Below are 21,447 nucleotides of genomic sequence, written 5' to 3'. Positions count from 1 at the left end.
TGGGTTAACCAAACTTTTTTTAGAATTTCATTTAATCGACTGGCTTTTTGGCCTTCCTCTTTAAATTATTTTTTAAGTGATTGTTCTAGGAACTGTAGTATATATCCTCAACTTTTACCTGCTTACTTAAGAGTTAATATTGTATGCCTTCCCACGTAATATAAGAACCATTTACTGCTCTCTAACTCCTATCCTTTAACTCCACAATACAATGTTATAACTTTTAAAGTCATGTATTTTTTACACGTATTTTTATAAAATGAAGAGGACAAAAAGTAGAATTTTCTCTTACATATTTACCACCTCCTAAATATCTGAACTTCTATCTGGTATCACTAACTTTCAACCTGATGAATGCCTTTTAGCATCTATCTTATATTGCAGATCTACAGGTAATAAATTTCCAGTTTTGGTTTATCTGAAAAAGTCTTTATTTCATCTTTATCCTTCAAGAATTCTGTCTCCCTACGGGTATAGAATTCAGGGTTGATGGTGTTACTTTTTCTTCAGCAGTCGTTTTTATTATTTCCTAGTGTGTCTTCTCTGGCAGCTTTCCAGATTTTCTCCTTGTTAGCTTTTAGCAGTTTAGGATGTGCCTAGATGTTATTTTCTTTGTATTAATTATGTTTAGATTTGCTAAGCCTCTGAATTTACAATTTATGTCTCTCACTAAATTTGTAAAATATATGGCCACTATTTCTTCAAATATTTTTCTGCCCCATTCTTTCATTCCTTTCCTTCTAGAATTCCAATGACACATTTATTAAACATTTTTATTTTGTCTGACAGGCCCCTGAGTCCCTGTTCATTTTATTTCTGATAATTTTCCTCTCTGTTCTTCAGATTTGACATTTCTATTCATCTATCTGCAAGTTCATTAAGTCTTGTCTATGTTGCCACCAATCTGCTATTAAGCTCATTCAACAAATTTGTTATTTCATGTATTTTTCAATTCTAAATTTCTATTTTTTAGTTTCTATTCTTCTGAGAGTTTCTGTTTTTTATTCATTATATCCATACTTTCCTTTGTTTGTTTGCTTTTTTGAGATGGAGTCTCACTCTGTCACCCAGGCTGGAGTGTGGTGGTGCAATCTTGGCTCACTGCAACCTCTGCTTCCAGGGCTCAGGTGATTCTCCTACCTCAGCCTCCTGAGTAGCTCGGACTACAGGCATGGTCTAATTTTTTGTATTTTTAGTAGAGACAGGGTTTCACCATGTTAGCCAGGATGGTCTTGATCTCCTGACCTCGTGATCCACCCACCTCAGGCTCCCATACTGCTGGGATTATAGGCGTGAGCCACCACGCCAGGCCTGTATCACATATTCTTTTACTTACTTACTTAGCACAGTTATAAATAGTGCTTTAAAATACTTGTGAACTAAGTTCAACATCTGGATCATCTCAGGGTCAGACTCCAATAACTGCCTTTTCTCTTGAGTATATCTAGTAACTTTGGATTATATTCTGACCTTATAAATATGTTGTAGAAACTTTGGATTCTGTAATATTCCTGCAAAGATTATTGACTGTTTTAGTAGGCAATTAACTCGACTGGACACAACTCCAAACTGGTTCCCCTTTGCTGGGGTGAAAAATGAAGCCTCTGTTCAACGTTTTCAGCCTTCAGGTAGCATAGAGTCTGTCCCGTATACAAGATTTAGACAGTTTATACCCTTCTCTGAATCTTTTTCTGGATCTTCTCCCCCACTTTCCAGTTACCGCAGATGCCCCAACTTCTGACATCTAGTTATTCAAGCCAGTAAGACTTTGAGTCTCCACCTGAGTTTTCACCTTCACAGCACCAACACACACACATAACCTCAAGTTCAATGCCATAAGAAATGGGAAACTCACACAGTGACATCCCTTCTTCTACATATAGATGACAGTTCACCAGTCATCTTCACCAGTTTTGATTGTTCACCAGTATCTTTAGATAGCATTTTAAAATATGTTGTCTGAGTTTATAGTTGGCATTTGTTGGAGTCTTGATCTAATAGGAGATAATCAGCTATAATCACTGAAACTCTGCATATTATTTTAGAGCACTCGGCAATAAAACTTGCCAACTTCAATGAAGACAAATGGAAAATAAATTAATGAAAGACAAATTGATTTTATAATAATTTAAAGTAAATGTGGTATCGGTATATTCAAGAATGTTAACTAAAAAGGCTTAAAAGCTGTTAGGACAACAGAGAACTTAGGACTTCTGAATTAAAAGCATTCATTTGCCTCCCACATGCTGAAAACTTTCTAAAATGGCTGTAAAGGATAAATAAGACATAAAATCACAGAGCTACAGAAATCAGAAGAGATGACAGCAACTAAGTTCTGGAAGCCTGAAAACCAAACAGATGAGTAATAACATACTTAGAAGAATGAAGAAAGGTGAAACTAAAGCTTATGTATAAGGTGGAGAGGAACTTCTATAAAAAACAATTTGTTCAACGGAACCCCCAAAAGGTACAGGAATTAGATTCCAGGCAGTTCCGAAAGTCATAGTGTAAGAAGTTATCGAATTCAATACAAGAAGCAGTATGAGGCTGGGTGTTGTGGCTCATGCCTGGTAATCCCAGCACTCTGGGAGACCAAGGAGTGGTGGGCTGCTTGGGGACAAAAGTTTGAGACCAGCCTGGGCAACAAAGCAAGAAGCTATCTGTATAAAAAATTTAAAAATTAGCCAGGTATGGTGGCATGCACCTGTAGTCCCAGCTACTCAGGAGGCTGAGGCAGGAAGATCACTTGAGCTCAGGAGTCTGAGGCTGCAGTGAGCTGGTACTGCACCACTGCACTCCAGCCTGGGTAACAGAGCAAGACCCTGTCTCTAAAGAAAAAAAAAAGAAAGAAAAAGAAAAAAAGGCAGTATAATCCCCAAATCCTCTGTGGCATATCTCACATAACCAAGGAACAACCCTCCTACCCAACCCTATGAGAAGTGTAGGTGTGCTCTCTGGAGAAGATAAACCAGAGAGACATTACACTCAGGGAAACAGACATACTTGAAGTGAGGAAAGAGAATGAACTAAAAACAAGCAGCAAAGAGTCTGCATGTCAAAACATTATGATCTACCTCCTACCACCACCACCCATTCCTAAACAGCTCCCAGGACACTTATTTGCAGATGACTGTAGGATTCTTCTTAGTGAGAGTAGACCGGCCCAATATTGATGCCAATGCAGGAGGAAAAATATTTTTAAATAGCTACCTCCTTAATAAACAGAATGTGATAAAGGCCTCTAAGCACTTCAGAAGATTAACTAGGCATAATTATCAAAGATCATCTTATGTGACGTTATTACTACTCGGAAAAACAGCCCTGACATTTAACTAAATGGAAATTGACCAGTAAAAGCATAAAAAATTAATCAGCAATCTAAGCAATCAGTTACATTCTAAATGTTTTGAAAAAAAATTATAAACTTCTCCTAGGGAGACTAGAAGTCATTAGCAATAGCCACATTTACAATAATTAAATCGGATTTACAACTTACATCAATATTACACAAGTATTCTCTTAAAAAAAAAAATCAGTTTCCCTGCCTTCCTCCATGTCTTTTCAACTTCATGGGTTCATTTTCCTGACTGTCTATGCCTTAGGTTTAACAGTGACAGTTAGCAGCACTTAACTACCTTTGCTGTTAGTCACCTGGATGGAAAAAAAAATTAAAGCCAATGAGTCCTTCCGCTCTTGGCTATTTCCTATTTTCCAAAACAAGTCAGCTGCAAAGATTCATTAAGATAAAATAAACTTAAGAAGCAGACTGTACGTTCCCATCACAAAGAAATGATAAATATTTCAGGTGATCAATAGCTAATTACCCTGATTTGATCATTACACAATGTATACATGTACTAAAACGACACATGGTAGCCCATAAATATGTACAATTACGTGTCAATAAAAAACAAAAATTAAAAAAGTGGGAAAAAAGTAGAAGGCCACAAGAAAACACTGCTCTCACCCTTAACAACAAGGCAGACAATCCATTAAAAAATCATAAAATTTTGAGCCCATCAGAGAGGTGAGGTCATAAGGCAACCAGATGATCTAAATTCCAAAGGATGACACGCCCCTCTGAGGAGATGAACCACATGAACCCCTTCAGCTTCGGCAGAGTACAGAAAAATGAGACGTCACCACAAAACAACTGAAATTTTAACAAACTTTAAGGGCCAAGTGCGCACTAGAGCCAATTTGGAATCCCTGAGAACCTCAGACACAAGGGGATTCTGTCCCCACTTGCCAACTCTTTTTTCATAATCTTTCACCTCTTGAGATGCTCATGAGAAATATTATAGGCAAAGCAGATACGAGAAAGGCCCACTGGTAGCACAGCTGTGTAATATCTGCAGCAAGATTGGAGGGTAGTGCAAGAGTACAAAGAAAAGTCCATCCATATTTTAAGGCCTACAGGAGTACAAGGTGTTAATGAGCTACTGCCAGGGTAAAGGGAAATTTTCACCCATACCACAGATCCTATCTGGAGGCAAAAGCCATCTATTGATGGAAAGGGGCAGTAAAGCCTCCCACCACCGGTCCCTGTACTGACAGGAGGCAAATACTAACTGCTGCTGGAAAGAGTGTAAAACACACACTCTCCCTTATCCTGCACTGACACTAGGCAAATGCTAGCTAAATACTGGGAAAGAACAGAAAATGTACTCAGACCCAGATTCGGTGTGAATACAAAACACTGATATTCTCACACTGGAAAAGAGACAGGGAAACTGCTCACATCCTAGACCCTTTGCCCTGCCCTCCCCACCTGATACAAGGCAAAGTCCAGCTGCCACAAAGGGAAGAGGCTCATGAAACCTGCCTGCATTCTAGATGCTGCATTGGGTACGATGCAGGAGTTATCTGCCCTTGGGGAAGTACAAAAGCAATGAGAAAGCTCAGCCCCTGGGGCTCAGGTGCATAAAACCTGTCTAAGACTGAGGCTGAAACAGGAAAACTGCAAAACCCCTTCTGCCCCCACTACAAGTCTTACACCAAGTAATAAGTAACAGCACTGCCTTTTGGAGAGGGGGAAGAGCAATGGAGAAAGATCCTGCAAAGATATATAGGGTAAGGTGTCAGCTAAGAGTAGAACAAGAACAATGGGGGAAAAAAACCCTCTAGCATTGCAGGCCCTGAATTAAAACCAAGGTAGCAGTGGCCCACCACTGGAGGAATTTGAAGTCTGTGGTACACTGATGGTAACAATAGCAAAATACACTCCAAATCTAGCTCAACTACTTACTAGATTGATTCAACCTAACTACCCGCCAGAAAAAAAAAAATGTACTACATGTCTGAGTGTAAATACCACAGTTTCTATTATTCCTCTATATGTAATGTGTGACATTCATTCAAAAATTACAAAACACGGCTGGGCGCGGTGGCTCACGCCTGTAATCCTAGCACTTTGGGAGGCCGAGGCGGCGGATCACAAGGTCAGGAGATCGAGACCATCCTGGCTAACACTGTGAAACCCCGTCTCTACTAAAAATACAAAAATTGGCCGGGCGTGGTGGCGTGCGCCTGTAGTCCCAGCTGCTGGGGAGGCTGAGGCAGAAGAATGGCGTGAACCCGGGAGGCGGAGCTTGCAGTGAGCCGAGACTGCACCACTGCACTCCAGCCTGGGTGACAGAGCAGGACTCTGTCTCAAAAAAAAAAAAAATTTACAAAACACATCTTTTTTAAAAGATACAACAACTCATTGTCAAAAGAGAAAACAGCAACACAACCAGAATGTATTGCAACTATTAGACATGTCAAAATACCTATGATTGATTTTTTTTTAATCTAGTGGAAAATGTGGATGACATCTAACAGATGAGAAATTTCCAGCAGAGAGATGGGAACCATAAAACAAAGTCTAAAGGAAATAGCAAATTGAAAGACATGATATTAGAATGAAGAATTTCTTTAATGGGCTTATTGGCAGACTGGAAATAGAGGAAAGACTCTGCAAACTTAAAGAAAGAGCAATAAAAATTATTCAAACATAAACAAAAGAGGAAAGAGTGAGATAATACAATGCTGCATCTAAGAAGAGCCCTGGGACAATATACGCTAACATGTTTGTAACTGGAATCCCAGAGGAAGATGCAAAAGAAATATTTGAAGAGATAATGGCTGAAAATTTCCCAAAATTAATTTGGAGAACCCCAAGCAGGAAAAATACAGGGAAAACCATATCATAGTCAAACTGCTAAAAACCTAAAAGAAAGTCTTAAAGGCAGTCAGAGAAAAAAGAAATCCTACTTGCTGCTATGATTTAGGCATTTGTCCCCTCCAAACTTCACGTTGAAATTTGATCCCCAGTGTTGGAGGTGAGGCCTCATGGGAGGTGTCTGGTTCATGGGGGTAGATCTCTCTTGAACACATTAATGCCCTCTTTTGTGGGTGAGTTCTTACTCTATTAGTTTCTGTGAAAGCCAATTGTCAAAAGGAGCCTGGCACATCCTCCCCCACCCACCCACTCCTGCCCTTCCCCCTCTCTCACCATGTAATCTTTGTACACGCTAGCTCCCTTTCATCTTCCTCCTTGAGACCCTCACCAGATGCAGATGCCCAATTTTAAACTTTCAAGCCATCAAGAATCATGAGTCAAATAAACCTTTTGTCTTTATAAATTACCCAGCCTCAGGCATTCCTTTATAGCAACATAAAATGAACTAAGACACATACTATGGGAAAAAAAGAATGATGGTAGAGTTCTCATCTATGCAAAATAGACGATAGGGTGACATATTTAAACTAACGGAAAAAAGAACACTGTCAATCTAGAAATGTATGCTCAATGACAATATATCTTTAAAATGAAGGCAAAATAGAGACATTTCAGAAAAAAAGTGAGGGAATTCATAGCCAACAGACCTGCACTATAAAAAAATGTTAAAAGGGCTGGGTGCGGTGGCTCATGCCTGTAATCCCAGCACTTTGGGAGGCCGAGGCGGACGGATCACAAAGTCAGGAGATCGAAACCATCCTGGCTAATGTGGTGAAACCCGTCTCTACTAAAAATACAAAAAATTAGCCAGGTGTGGTAGCACACGCCTGTACTCCCAGACTGGGGAGGCTGAGGCAGGAGAATCCCTTGAGCCCGGGAGGCGAAGGTTGTAGTGAGCCAAGATCGTGCCACTGCACTCCAGCCTGGTGACAGAGCAAGACTCTGTCTGAAAAAAAAAAGTTAAAGGAAGTTCTTCAGCAGAAATCTGGATCAACAAAAAGGAATAACAATCACAGAAAATGGTAAAATGTGGGTAAACATAAAATATAATTTTTTAATTATCTTTATCTCTTTGAAAGATAAGTAACTGTATAAAGCAAAAATAGTAACATATTGTGGGGTTTTCAACTTATATAGAAGTAAAATGAATAACAACAACAGCATAAGGCACAGAAAAGGAAAATGGAAGTATATTATTAAAAGGTTATTATACTATATGTGAAATAGTATATTATTTGAAAGTAGACTGATACATTAGAAATGTATATCATAAACCCTTAGAGCAGCTGCTAAAAAAAAAAAAGCAAAGAAGTATAAAAAATAATAGTGGAGAAAAAATGGTTTCATTAAAATATAATGATAACTATGTCAACAATGGATGAATCCAGGCAGTTGAAGAATTTATGGAATTCACTGCATCACACTTGCAACTTTTTTGTAAGTCTGAAACTTTTTTCAAAATAAAATACTTCATTAAAAAGTATTTAATGACAAAAATGACCCTTAAGAAATCTTCAATATTTACCCAATCCCCACAGTGTGCAAAGTCTACAAAAGAAAATACAAAACTATACAAAGGAGAGAAACCATATGAAACCTATCAGGCTGTTGCTCACATTTGAATTAATAGACCATGAATCTATATTAGAGAACTGTCCAGAAATAACAAAGTTTCTTATTAAGGAACTAGTATATTTCCCAACTCCAGGAGCCAACAACATGGAAACACGAAACATGGAAGTCCTTCAGCTGGGTTCTATCTTGTGATATCATTAGAATATCCCTACTGTCAGAGGCATTCGAACCAGAGCGACTCCATTTTGAGAGAGGGCTAGGAAAAAGAGGCTGGGACCTGCCAGGCTAAATTCCGAGAAAGTCAGACATACCTAGCCTCTAGATGTTTGTGGTTAAGGGAACAAATTAATAGTATCCACTGAACAGACCCAGACTTGGGAGTATCCAGATATCCTGATATCTGGAGAACAAAGGCATTCCTAATTTTTCTTCAAAGATAATAATATTGATTCTTGCAAAATGTAGTAATTAAAAAAACTAATCCTTTATCACAAACCCTTGTAGCAGAGCACATCTCCACATGTATACAAGCATTGTACCTAGGGTGGATGCGTTCCTCCTCTTACTCTCAGGAACACCCTACTCTGTCCTATGGAGTAGCTGTACTTTCACTACTTTACTTTCTTAATAAACTTGCTTTTACTTTGCACTGTGGACTTGTCCTGAATTCTTTCTTGCACAAGACCCAAGGACCCTCTCTTGGGGTCTGGATCGGGAACACTTTCCTGTAACCACAGAAGGGACCACAGTGCAGAAATCCTGACCCAATGGCTACCTTTGGGTAAGTGGTGGTGGTCCTGTAACACTACCATAATGTGGTTTAAAAGTCCTGCACATCCTGTAGTCCCAGCTACTCAGGAGGCTGATATAGGAGGACTGCTTAAGCCCAGGAGTTTGGGTCCAGCCTAGGCAGCATAGTGAGACTCAGTATCTAAAAAAACATTAAAATTTTCTTTTAATTAAAAAATAAAAAGTCTTGCACATATCAAAATCTACACATGCCTCAAAGAACATTTACTGAATACTAACCATAAGCTATGCCCTCTGCCAGATGCAAGGGATATAGGGAGAAAAGTGGTACATTAATATCCTGAAACTTAAGAATAAAGACGGCCGGGCACAGTGGCTCACGCCTATAATCCCAGCACTTTGGGAGGCTGAGGCAGGCAGATCACAAGATCAAGAGTTTGAGACCAGCCTGGCCAACATGGTGAAACCCCATCTCTACTAAAAATACAAAAATTAGCCAGGCATGGTGGTGCACGCCTGTTATCCCAGCTACTCAGGAGGCTGAGGCAGGAGAATTGTTTGAACCTGGGAGGCGGAGGTTGCAGTGAGCCAAGATCGCGCCACTGCACTCCAGCCTGGCGACAGAGTGAGACTCTATCTAAAAAAAAATAAATAAATAAAAAAATAAAGAATAAAGACAAAAATATAAAAAGTGGCCAAGAAAACGAAACAGATGTTCTAACAGAAGTCCTACATACCAGGTACAGAGGAAGAAAGCCTTGGGGAAGAAGCGATCAGGGAGGGTCAGAGTCAGGTTTTCAAAGATGAAGAGACTGAAGGAAAGAAGCTGCTGGAAGAATGAAAGGCAAGAATTGAAGATGTCAGACAATAAAGGACGACCAATGGCCCAACATCATAAAAAAGGCTGGAAAGGACTGATAAGAACACATAAAGGGATTAGCCTTAGGGGGAAAAAAAAAAAAAGGTCTGAGAAAGAATGAGGTCTTTGAGGCCTGGCACAGTGGCTCATTCCCAGCACTTTGGGAGGCCAAGGAAGGAGGATTGCTTGAGGCCAGGAGGTCAAGACCAGTCTGGGCCACACAGTGAGGCCCGGCTCTACAAAAAAAAAAATTTTTTTTTTAAAAAGTAGCCAGGTATGTTGGTGCACACCTGTAGTTCCAGCTACTTTGGAGGCTGAGGTGGGAAGATTACTTGAGCCTAGGAGGTTGAGGCCACAGTGAGCTATGATCATGCCACTGCACTTTAGTCTGGGTGACAGAATGAGACACTGTTTCAAAAAAAATAAGAGGGAAGGGAAGGGAGGGGAGGGGAGGGGAAGGGAGGGGAGGGGAGGGGAAGGGAAGGGAGGGGAGGGGAGGGGAGGGGAGGCAGGCAAGCAGGCAGGAAGGAAGTCTTTGAAAGAAGTGTCTTTCTGATAAAAAGGAGAAGATAGAATATGGCTACCACTTCAAGTTCCTTATATTCACTGTAAACACCTGCCCGTGTACATAATTTCTTTTATCACAAAGAAATCACACATAAACACACCACCCATCCTTTGCATGCTTTTTCCTGAAGCCTGGAATAATGTTCCCATTCCTCTCCTTGCTTAGTTAACTCCCATGTATCCTTCAGATCTCAGCTCAGTCTTCTGCGATCTTCACTCAGCACAGCACACCTCTCCTTAACAACACCTAACAGACTGGATTAACACTTTCTGTTCCCCGAGCAGATTGTCAATTCTATGAGAGCACAAGCCATCTCTATTTTAAATTTGTATTACCCTCCAGAACCTGGTGTAATGCACACGCATAGCAGACCCTTGAGAAATATTCATTAAATGAATGAACCAACAAAGGAAACTTAAAACCTGTCTTCTCTATATTTTATGAGCGACAACTACACACAGTCATACGAAAAAGCAAAAACTATGTTTCATCAAATTACTAAAGATAAAAACTGTCTCAGAAGGTGGCTCATGCCTGTAATCCCAGCACTTTGGGAGGCTGAGGCAGGTGGATCACTTGAGGTCAAGAGTTCAAGACCAGCCTGGCCAAGATGGTGAAACCCCATCTCTACTAAAAATACAAAAAATTAGCCGAGTGTGGTGATCGGTGCCTGTAATCCCAGCTACTTGGGAGGCTGAGGCACGAGAATCACTTGAACCCAGGAGGTGGAGATTGCAGTGAGCCAAGATCATGCTACTGCACTCCAGCCTGGGTGACAGAGTGAGACCCTGTCAAAAAAAAAAAAAAAAAAAGGATACCCTAATGATTCTTAACTAGCAATGTTAACTAACACGAGAAGAGTTATAAGTAACAGACACCCTATGATAATTTCTTAATTATGTTATGTCACTCAAAGTGAGAAACACACACAAATGCTAAAGCATGATTAACTTTAGAGCTGAATATAGTAAAACAGGAGGCAGCACAGTCTATAGTTTAAGTGTAAAGGCTTAGAATAAGGCTGCCTAAGTTGAAACAGTGGCTCCATTCTCATCAGCTATGCCTTTGGCAAGTTACCAGACTCTCTGTGGTAGACATTAATGTTTTCCCCTAGCATCCAATCCCTTCTAGCAACAGTATCACTTTTTGTTCAGGGAACTACTCCCTGTCATATATGCTTCAGTTTGGTCCCACACTAGGCTACAGGATGCAGTTTGTGACCTAGGTTTAAGTGAGTAAGTATACCATTTTCCCTGAAATAGAATTACTGTACCAGCAATGGGAACTCGATCAAAACTGTTACAATCAAAGTCAAATCTAAGACCTTTATCTCAGCTATTAGAGAAACAGAACAGAACTAGAAAATAACTAGGGTTGAAGTTTCTGTGATCATCTTCAGGCTATGAACTTAGCGTTAATCCTAAAACACAGTGATCTCAGAAGGGAAACCAAAAGATAATGTGAAAGCAGGTCCTGGGGACTTGGTCTGAGCCCCTGCATCAATCCTCACCTCTAACTTTTTAGTAACTTTTTGCTTCTGCTTAAGCCAAAATAGTTTTCTATCACTTACATCTATGACTCCCCACTAATAGATTTTATCAGCTTCAGTTTTCTTATTTGGTAAATGCGGATTCTCTAAGCTTCAGTACCCTCAATCTGTGAAATGGAGGACCTACCTCATTGGTCTGTTGTGAAAATTAACACTTAGCACATAGCATATAACTGACACATCAATAACCCTGCTAGGGTACTTAAAAAAAGGAAGCACTTTCTAAAAAGAATATTTAACTATATATGAGGTTTTAATTTAAACCTGAGAATTATGTGACTGGGTAATACATCTGAATGTGCAAAAAGATAATGGCAACAGCCAAACCATAAATAGGAGTAAAAATTGCCACTATCAAGTAATTCAGGCAATAACCAGGAATATAATGAGAGTTACTGCAGACTATCTCTAGAAATATAAGGATGCAAATGCTGAAGAAAAAAAATCTTAAACTAGCTACATCACTAATAAAAGTAACAAAATAGAAAACAACAAGTAATGAAACAACAAACAATGTAACAGAAAAGAAGCAACAGAGAAAATACAAACCAAAATTAGTTTATTCAAAATGTTAATAAAATTGATAAACTTCTAGTAAGACTGATCAAGAAAAAAAAGAGAGAAAAAATTAGCAACACCAGGAATGAAAAAGGATATATAGGGTATATCATAGAACTTAAAGACATTAAAGAAATAAAAAGGGAATATTACAAATAACTATATGCCAATATATTAAATAAGATAAAATTAATGAATTCATTGAAAAACACAACTAAAACTGACACAAAAGTAAAGAGAAAATTTAAATAGCCCTATATCCTTTTTTAAAATTAAATTTGTAATAAAAAAGAAAAACTTTCCCACAAAGAAAATTTCAGAATGTTGGCTGCAATTTCTAAACCACTGTGTCAACCAAACAGAACACCTGAGGGTTAGATGAGGCCCTCAGATCAGCAGTTTTTCCTCTCCACTAGATTTTTAATGAATGGGAGAGAAGTACAGAGAGAGAAAAAGTGAAAAAAAGGAGGAGAAGGAAAAGAGTGAATGACAATTTAGGAGATAAAGACAGGGTAAAAGTAAGAGAAAGCAAATAATCTTAGATGTCAGTAAGACAGAGGAATTAATACAATCGACAAAGACTAGATTATTTGCATAATGATGTGAAATAAGGCAACTTGAAAAATCTATGGGTTAGGTTAGAATTCAATGAACAGGCCGGGCGTGGTGGCTCACACCTGTAATCCCAGCAGTCTGGGAGGCCAAGGCTGTGGATCACCTGCAGTCAGGAGTTCCAGACCAGCCTGGCCAACATGGTGAAACCCCCATCTCTACTAAAAATACAAAAAAATTAGCCGGGCATGGTTGCAGGCGCCTATAATCCCAGCTACTCAAGAGGCTGAGGCAGGAGACTCGCTTGAACCCGGGAGACGGAGGTTGCAGTGAGCCGAGATCGTGCCATTGCACTCCAGCCTGGGTGACAAGAGTGAAACTCCATCGCAAAAAAAAAAAAAAAAAAAAAACGCAAACAATGAAAGAAGGGAAATGTACCACTAAAATAATGTTGATTTTCTTCCAGGCAGAACATTGTTGATTTGTATTCAAGGCAGAACACTGCCTTCTTTGACCTCAGCTAGGAACCTGCATGTTGGGCAACAAAGATTTTTTCACTGCTCTCTGCGTGTCTTTGAATGTCTAAAAGCACTGTGAGTACTGAGTTTGAGGTTACAAATACAGTGGGTTTTAATCTAACCTAAACAAGAAAATGGAAGAAGAGAGTTGTTCAAAAATCTGCCAAGAAAGTAATGATGATAGTACACAAAGTAAACTATAGAATGGTTGAACTAACTGTAATAATAATATATTATTATTTAGATAGTATATTACTGGGTTAATATGTTCTATTACAAATTAAAACATTAGTCCCAAATTTGAAAAAATGCTCCTAAAAGAGCAGGTAGAAAAATTTCCCTGCTATGGACAAGTAACACTGCAGTTTCTGAAAACAGAATTGAACCAAGGAGCCAAGGAAACCTAGGAGAAAAAAAAAAACGGTTAGATAAATCAGCTCTATTTTTGGTGGGTCTGAATTTAACCTAAAAAGTACAAAGCTTTCGTTATCATTACTGAAGTATAAATAAAAGATAATCTAAAGAAATATAGTTGGTTATCCTTGTTCATAGCAATCATTTCCATAAAATTGCTGCAAACACTGAATTAGTAAATACTGACCCATTGCTCCTTGGAAAAAATACAAAGTCGGGTTCCTGTATGCTGCAAACAATGAATTAGCGAATATTGACCCATTGCTACTAGTAAAAAATACAAAGTTGGGTTCCTATGAGCCTATAATGACAAGATGTTTGTCAACCAATCAATACATAAACTTGTTTAATGTGTGTTGCTGTTTAAAGACACCTTCTTTAATATATATTGTTGATTCATGAACATTGAACTCACAGCCAACAGCTGTAACTCACTATAACTCATGTCTGAATGAAACCTATCTGACATATATTTTCTCCATAAGGCATACTACAGCTTTCTTGCCACAGCACTTCAGCACTATTCTTGGGGGCCATTTTAAACAGTAAAAACACCAACCAAAAACACAAAAATGTAAAAATTATGGCACTAAACAGACCTCAAAAAAAGACACTTTTTTTTTTTTTTTTGAGACGAAGTTATGCCCTTGTCACCCAGGCTGGAGTGCAATGGTGTGATCTCGGCTGACTGGAACCTCTGACTCCCGGGTTCAAGCAATTCTCCTGCTTCAGCCTCCAGAGTAGCTGGGATATGTGCCACTATGCCCAGCTAATTTTTTGTATTTTTAGTAGAGCTGGAGTTTTGCCATGTTGGGCAGGTTGTTCTCGAACTCATGACCTCAGGTGATCCGCCTGCCTTGGCCTCCCAAAGTGCTGGGATCACAGGCGTGAGCCACCGCGCCTGGTCAAAAAGACACTTTTTTACAGTATAAGAACTAAAACAAGAAGTCAGAACATAGCCTTGTCTAACCTCAGCTAGGAATGTGCACGTTGGGCAACAAAGATATTTTTCACTGCTCTGTGTGTGTCTTTGAATGAATAACAGACACCGTGAGTACTGAGTTTGAGGTTATGAATACAGTTTAGCAAGTAGGTAAACTTGCAAATATAAAGTCCATGAATAATGAGGATCAACTATATTCACAAAAATTTACACTACCTTCCTATGAGTAAATTTTAAAAGGTTTGTTGTAAATGAACCTAGAAATCTAAATAACTGCAATGGAAATATAACAGGACTAAATACTACTTCTTAGGATCCACTTCACAAGTTTTAAAAAATAGTTATGAAATTAAAAATACAGACCCATTATAAGCCACTTTTGCAGTGGCATCAAGCAAGCCTCTTCAATTTACTAGTATATGACAATCAGCATAAGGAGAAATCAAAATGTGTTCATTTCTAAATAAGTGAAATCCATTAAAATACCATTTGGAGAACCTAATCTGCTAAACTTTTAGCAACAGGGACACTAGTCCTTTGGCTGTAGTCAACTTTTTTTGAAATACCATTTATTCAAATGGACTGTTATTGAGTATCAAGCCACACTTCCCTTACCCTCGCTAAGATAAAAGGGTGAACCATGCTGCCCAAATGATGATTTCACTACTTAATGCATCATTACTAACACTGACTGTACTACAATAAAACATATCATATTACAGTAAAAACAGTCTGATCTAGGCTTGACAGAAGAACTCTCAGACGAGTGATTTAGCTACTTGCTCAACACTTTACATGTTTGTAAATCTTTAGTTCTTGAGAAAGAGAGGGAGAAACAACAAGAGAGAAAAATATAAAAGCATGAATTAATGGTAAATTCAAGTTTTTAAAAAAACAGTAATCCCCCTAAAAACTCATTTCTTCAGCATTCCAATTAACTACTACTGCATTACAATAATTACATACTTTACAGAAAATGGTGAAAATTAAATGAAAAAATTAGGAACTTGATACACATGTCTTAGAGATCACTCCAAACTGATGCTCATTTTTTATATCCCACTGTCAGCCAAGTGCTGTTTTTATACCATCATTTTAAGGTATGTGACTAGGCTCAGCACACCTGAACATGAAGCAGAAATGCCGCTACTTATTCAAAAAAAGAAAACAGTCCCCAAAATATTAGTCATAAAAACCCATACCAAATTGTATATTTTCTAAGATTTCCTGAAGAAACTGATTGTGTCTCCCACATTGTGATCAGTTGAATTCAGACCTAATCTAAAAATGGGGCAATTGTCACAAAATGAAGGAATTAGTACTTTAAAAAAGGAAAAAAAAAATGGCACTATGATACCATGCTTCCCTGTGGCACAGTTTTGATGAAAACTTGGGTCCAAACACTATCTCTAACCTTCAAGACTAAAGTTGGCACACACATTCCCCCATTAAGAAGCTATCAGTAATATTTTAAATTAGAACAGCTGTGAAGAAAAAGGTAATTTTGTTTAGTCATGTTGTCAGGTTCTAACTGAGGTCTGAGGGGAGTGGGTGGGCAAGTGGAGGGTAGCTGGAAAAACACTTAAGGAATCGCAGACAGTTTCAACATGGCTTTACTCTCTCACTGGGTGTGAGCAAGCTGTATGTACAGCGTAAGCAGGGCAATTATACTTTTTACAGACAATAGTGACTCAGAGCCAAGCACGAGCTCACATGACATGGTTACATAATGTGTGAGGTTATGTGCCTGCGCTCCAAACCCGCTGAGTCATGCTGTGCAGAAAGGCCACCTCGGCCTACTCCTGACTAAAGCACAGCCATTTCCCTTACACATGTATTTTTAGTTTCATTGGGATCATGCTAGAAGTTACCAGTAATCTGTTTGTCTCACATTCATCCTATTATTCCATGACCTTTGTCAACATCCTGGTTCACCTCCTGTTATCATCCGAACTTCTGTAAGAAGATAAATGCTTTCCTTACCCTATTTCAATTCACCACACCTACCACCAGATTAATCTTTCCAAGGCATACTCTTATAACACTGTCCCCACATTCAAATCCCTTCAAGAGTATACACTGCCATCTATATGAGGAATACATTTCCCAGTCTGGCTTTCAAGGTTGTCCACAATCTGACCTAACATACCTTTCCAGCCTTCCTTCTTATAATTCTCCAACAATTAACCTAAGCTCCAGAACACCTCAAACTTTCCTGTGTTTGTACCTTTGTTCAGGCCTTTCCTTCCACCTGAGTGCACTTCCTCATTTCCTATTGAAATCCTGTCTACTGCTTCAAGGCTTATCTCTACCACAAAAGCATCCCTGGTTTTCCTAACTCATGTGTCTCCCTTCCAACAGTCTGATATCACTTACACTTTGTAGCCCTCTTAAGGTGCTTCACTCTGCCTGCTAACAATCATTTATCCTTCCTCCATCAGCAGGGTCTAAACTGAGTATTTCTTGATAAAATAAAAGACCAAACTCTGTCAAAAAGATTTTTAAAAAGACACATCTTATTTCTACAAAGAGGGGAAAACATCTTACTATAGATAGAGTAGAACATGTTCCCCAGCAGAAACCTCTAAAAACTTCATGGCCAGGTATGGTGGCTCATGCCTGTAATCCCAGCACTTTGGGAGGCTGAGGCAGGAGGACTGCTTGAGACCTGGAATTCAAGACCAGCCTGGGCAACAGAGCAAGACCCTATCTCTAGAAAAATATAAAAAATAAATAGCTGGGCATGGTGGTGCACACTTGTCATCCTAGCTACTTAGGAGGGTGAGGCAGGAGGATTACTTGAGCTCAGGAGGTCAAGGATGCTGTGAGCCAAGATCAAGCCACTGCACTCCAGCCTAGGGGACAAAGCGAGATCCTGTCTCCTTTATAAAAAAAAAAAAACAAAACATGATTAATTCAAGCACCTTACCAGATGAGGTGCTATACATTCAAATCATTACAGAGGATATGGAACCGGGAGCAGTGTAGAGGTTAAGTATCCCAAATTCATAAATCTGAAATGCTCCAAAATCTGAAACTTTTTGAGCTCCAATATATTTAACAGAAACACTCAATGGAGCATTTTAAATTTCCGGTCTTTGGATTTGGGATGCTCAACCAGTAAGTATATAATGCAAACATTCCAAAATTTGAAAAAATCCCAAATTCAAAATACTTCTGATCCCAAGCATTTTGGATAAGGGATACTCAACCTGTATCACTTTTCAAACACAGCAATCCAGTCCCTTGTCCCCATCAATACATCATATGAATAATAAAGTCTAACTGTATTCTAATAATGCCTCAATTATCTAGTATCACTAGGATATGAAGGGTTCACATAATCAAGTTTTCCAAAGTGGTTTCCTAGTGCAGAAACAGAACTCAGGCATGCCTGCGGCCTGGGCCAGCTGGAAGGTGTTCTTGGGAAATTAATCTTGACTTCACCCTATCTAGCAGAAAACACTCAGGCACAATGGGGAAGTCATTTTGTACCAGTTACTTGCAGCAGGTAAACAGATAGGGAGCATGAAGGAAGGATAAAGAGGGTGGCAAAAACCCTATAAAATGTCAAAAGGATCTTTTTGCACCTGCCAGAATCCTCATTCCAGATTGCTGGTACCATTCACATTTGTAGGTCTCTGAGGAACTTTGGGGAGCTGAACACCTGTTATGTCTCAATACAAACTACGTCATCACCTGCTGGAAGTTTCCATACCCTTTGCCACTGAAAATTTCACACTCTAATTGTGTCTGTTATGGGTTGAACTGTGTCCCCCGCCAAATTCATAGGTTGAAGTCCCAACCATCAGTAGCTCAGAATATGACCTTATTTGGATACAGGGTTGTTACAGATGCAAAATTAAATGAGGTCATACTGGAGTAGGGGAGGTCCCTAATCGAGTAAGATTAGGGTCCATATAAAAACAGAAAATCTGACCACAGACAAGCACATAGGGAATATGCCACGTGAAGATGACGTCAGATATTAGGGTAATGTTCTATAAGCCAAGGAACTCCAAAGATTGCCAGCAAACCACCAGAAGCTAGGTGAGAGGCATGGAACAAATTGTTACTCAGTCCTCAGAAGGAACGAACCCTGCTGACACCCTAATCACAGACTTCTAGCCATCAAAACTATGAGACAAATTTCTGTTGTTTAAGCCATCTAGTTTGTGGTCCTTTGTTACGGCATCCATAGGAAATTAATACAGCATTTATTGGTGTTGATATCACCAATCCACTGTGAAAACCACCAGACACCTCTTTAAGTGACCATACTTCTTAAAAGTAAGTGTTACACTCATTGAACAAATACAAGTCAATGGCCTCTATGTGCCAGCCACTCAGGACAGAGCAGTAAGACCAACAATGTCCCTGCCCTCATATAGGTTATAGTGTAGTCAGGATAACTGACAACAAACCAAAATTACACAATGATAAAATTACAATTACATTAAGAACAAAAATGATATATTTCCCTTCCTCTCTAAACAGATGGTAAACACAGTTAACCATGTATGGAGCCTCATGGTATAGTTGGATGCCTTTCATTTTTATTTTTGTTCCCCTACTAGATATCAGGTTGTTGGCTACCACAAAGTCAGCTTTTATCAGCTACCTTCTTGTCTGTCTGCTCACCTCCTCCAATACATTTATATCTAATTTGGAGTTTCTAATGCACTCTGAGCTAAACAAAATCAAGTAACTAATATTGCTAAGAAACATATACCATGTAATGAAAATTGCTGCAAGTGAAAACTGAAGATTTGGCTTTAATGCAGGACTTTCAGGTTTACTTTAGATTCTCAGAGATTTTTTTTTCCAACAGAATTCTGTTACAAGGCTCTGAGACAGAAAGTTATTGCTATATAAACTGGATTTTACCAAATAATTTTGTACTATATTGCCTGGCAAATGCTTGTTTCCTTTCAAAGGAAATGCAGTACAAGGAAGCAAGAAAAACTTTTTCGTATCAGAAGTTCACTGTTGGCCGGGCGCGGTGGCTCACGCCTGTAATCCCAGCACTTTGGGAGGCCGAGGCGGGCGGATCACGAGGTCAGGAGATCGAGACCATCCTGGCTAACACGGTGAAACCCCGTCTCTACTAAAAACACAAAAAATTAGCCGGGCGTGGTAGCGGGCGCCTGTAGTCCCAGCTACTCGGGAGGCTGAGGCAGGAGAATGGCGTGAACCCGGGAGGCGGAGCTTGCAGTGAGCCGAGATCGCGCCACTGCACTCCAGCCTGGGCGACAGAGCGAGACTCCGTCTCAAAAAAAAAAAAAAAAAAAAGAAGTTCACTGTTTTCTGCATCAGAATATAATGGTTACTTAAGGAAGAAATACTATCCAAAGTCAGAATTATATAAGTTATTGTCAAGCACAAGGCATATTTTTGTTAAATTGTCAATTGTTTAAAATAACATGACTGTGAGGTTATGTAACATCATAATTGGAAAGTTCAGGCAGCATTTTTTGAAGGACTTAATAAATACCACCTACCTCTTATGCATATCCAACAATCATCTTTTTTGTTGTGTTTCTTAAGTTCTTCTTCAGTTACTTCAATTAACCTGCCTTTTAATCCCGTTAGATCCTTTCCACTTTTGGTCAGTCGAATCCAATCCATAAGGCTTCTGCCCTGTTTTAAAGGTACCTAAAAATGGAAAAAGGAAGAATTAAATCTAGCTTCTTCATTACTTTTAATTCCATTTTAAAAGATAATAAAACTCAAATCTAACACTTCTATAAATCCTTTTACAGTTTTAAGAGGCTGTCAACATTGTTTATGCTGTATTTGAATTATAAAAGGTAGGGCTTTGAAATTCTACCACACAAATTTTCACCATATTGATGTCACAGTACAGTAGTCCATCAGTATTCCTGGGGGACTGGTCCTAGGACTTCCCCCTACCCTATACCAAAATCCAGGATGCTCAAGTGTCTCATATAAAATGGCAAAGTACTGACATATAACCTATGAACATCCTCGCATATACTTTAAATAATCTCTAGATTACTAATAATACCTAAAGCAATGTAAATGCTATGTAAATGGTTGTTGTATTGCATTGTTTTACAATTCTTATTTTTTATTGTTGTATTGTTATTTTTAATTTTTTCCCCCAAATATTTTTGATCCAAAGTTGGTTGAATCCTTGGACGTGGAACCCAGGGCTACACAGGGCTGACCATATAACAGGAATGGTATTGAACCAGAAACTAGAAAAGAGGTTCTGGTCCCAGCTCTGACATTAATATGTTACAGTTAACCAGTTTGGACCAAAATTTCTTCACCTTAAAAATCAAAGAGATTTGACAGAAGAAAAGGTAAAGAGACAATTAACTATAGTTGATTTTCTGGACTGTCAAGATAAACAGACTATTAGAAATCATTAGATAGCAATCTTATCTAAGAATCCATTGAGTAACAAAGTTTATCAAATAATGGAAAATAAAACTTGTAACACTGTAGGGAAGGGGTGGCAAACTATGGCCTGTACCTGTTTCTATACAGCCCTTGAGCAAAGAATCATCTTCACATGTGGTGGTAAAGAGCCTGAAACCTTATGAGGCTCTCAAAGCCGAAAACACCACCTGGCCCTTTGCAGAAAAAAAACTGCCAACCCTTGCCTAGGGAACTTAGTAACAGGATGGTTTGGGTTTTTATTTTGTTTTGTTTTATAAAACACATTTTCAAAGTTTTCAGATGAGAAGTATTATTAGTACTTTGACCAGAACATTTTCAAGATATCTCTATGGAACTAAGCTTGTCTGACTAATTTGTAACGTAGTAACAGAAGAATGTTTAATGTAAAAGCAGACACATTCAAGGATGTTTACATATCTCACTTTCCTGAATCATATCTATTTTAGACATCCATTTACTCCCAAAGTAACCAAGTTAATAGGTCTGTGGTGCCTTTCACATTCCATCCT

The 21,447-nt window shown here is 38.9% G+C and overlaps 1 protein-coding gene across 34 annotated transcripts in view; it reads right to left on the bottom strand.

Annotated features, from left to right (window-relative positions):
* LOC100977566 (cytochrome b5 reductase 4) overlaps positions 1 to 21,447 on the bottom strand; it is a 173,723-nt gene that overhangs the window by 143,156 nt on the left and 9,120 nt on the right. For all 34 annotated transcript variants that reach the window (XR_008625693.2, XR_008625689.2, XR_008625692.2 and 31 more), the window contains exon 2: positions 20,011 to 20,164. Coding sequence is in view for 3 of the 34 variants with exons in the window: in XM_003816390.5 (XP_003816438.3) it covers positions 20,011 to 20,164 (154 nt within the window). In the remaining 31 variants the exon portion in view is untranslated. The remainder of the gene's footprint in view (positions 1 to 20,010; positions 20,165 to 21,447) is intronic.

The sequence above is a fragment of the Pan paniscus genome, chromosome 5, assembly GCF_029289425.2.
Source record: "Pan paniscus chromosome 5, NHGRI_mPanPan1-v2.0_pri, whole genome shotgun sequence".
Lineage (NCBI taxonomy): Eukaryota > Metazoa > Chordata > Mammalia > Primates > Hominidae > Pan > Pan paniscus.
This window is presented reverse-complemented; position numbering and strand designations above follow the sequence as displayed.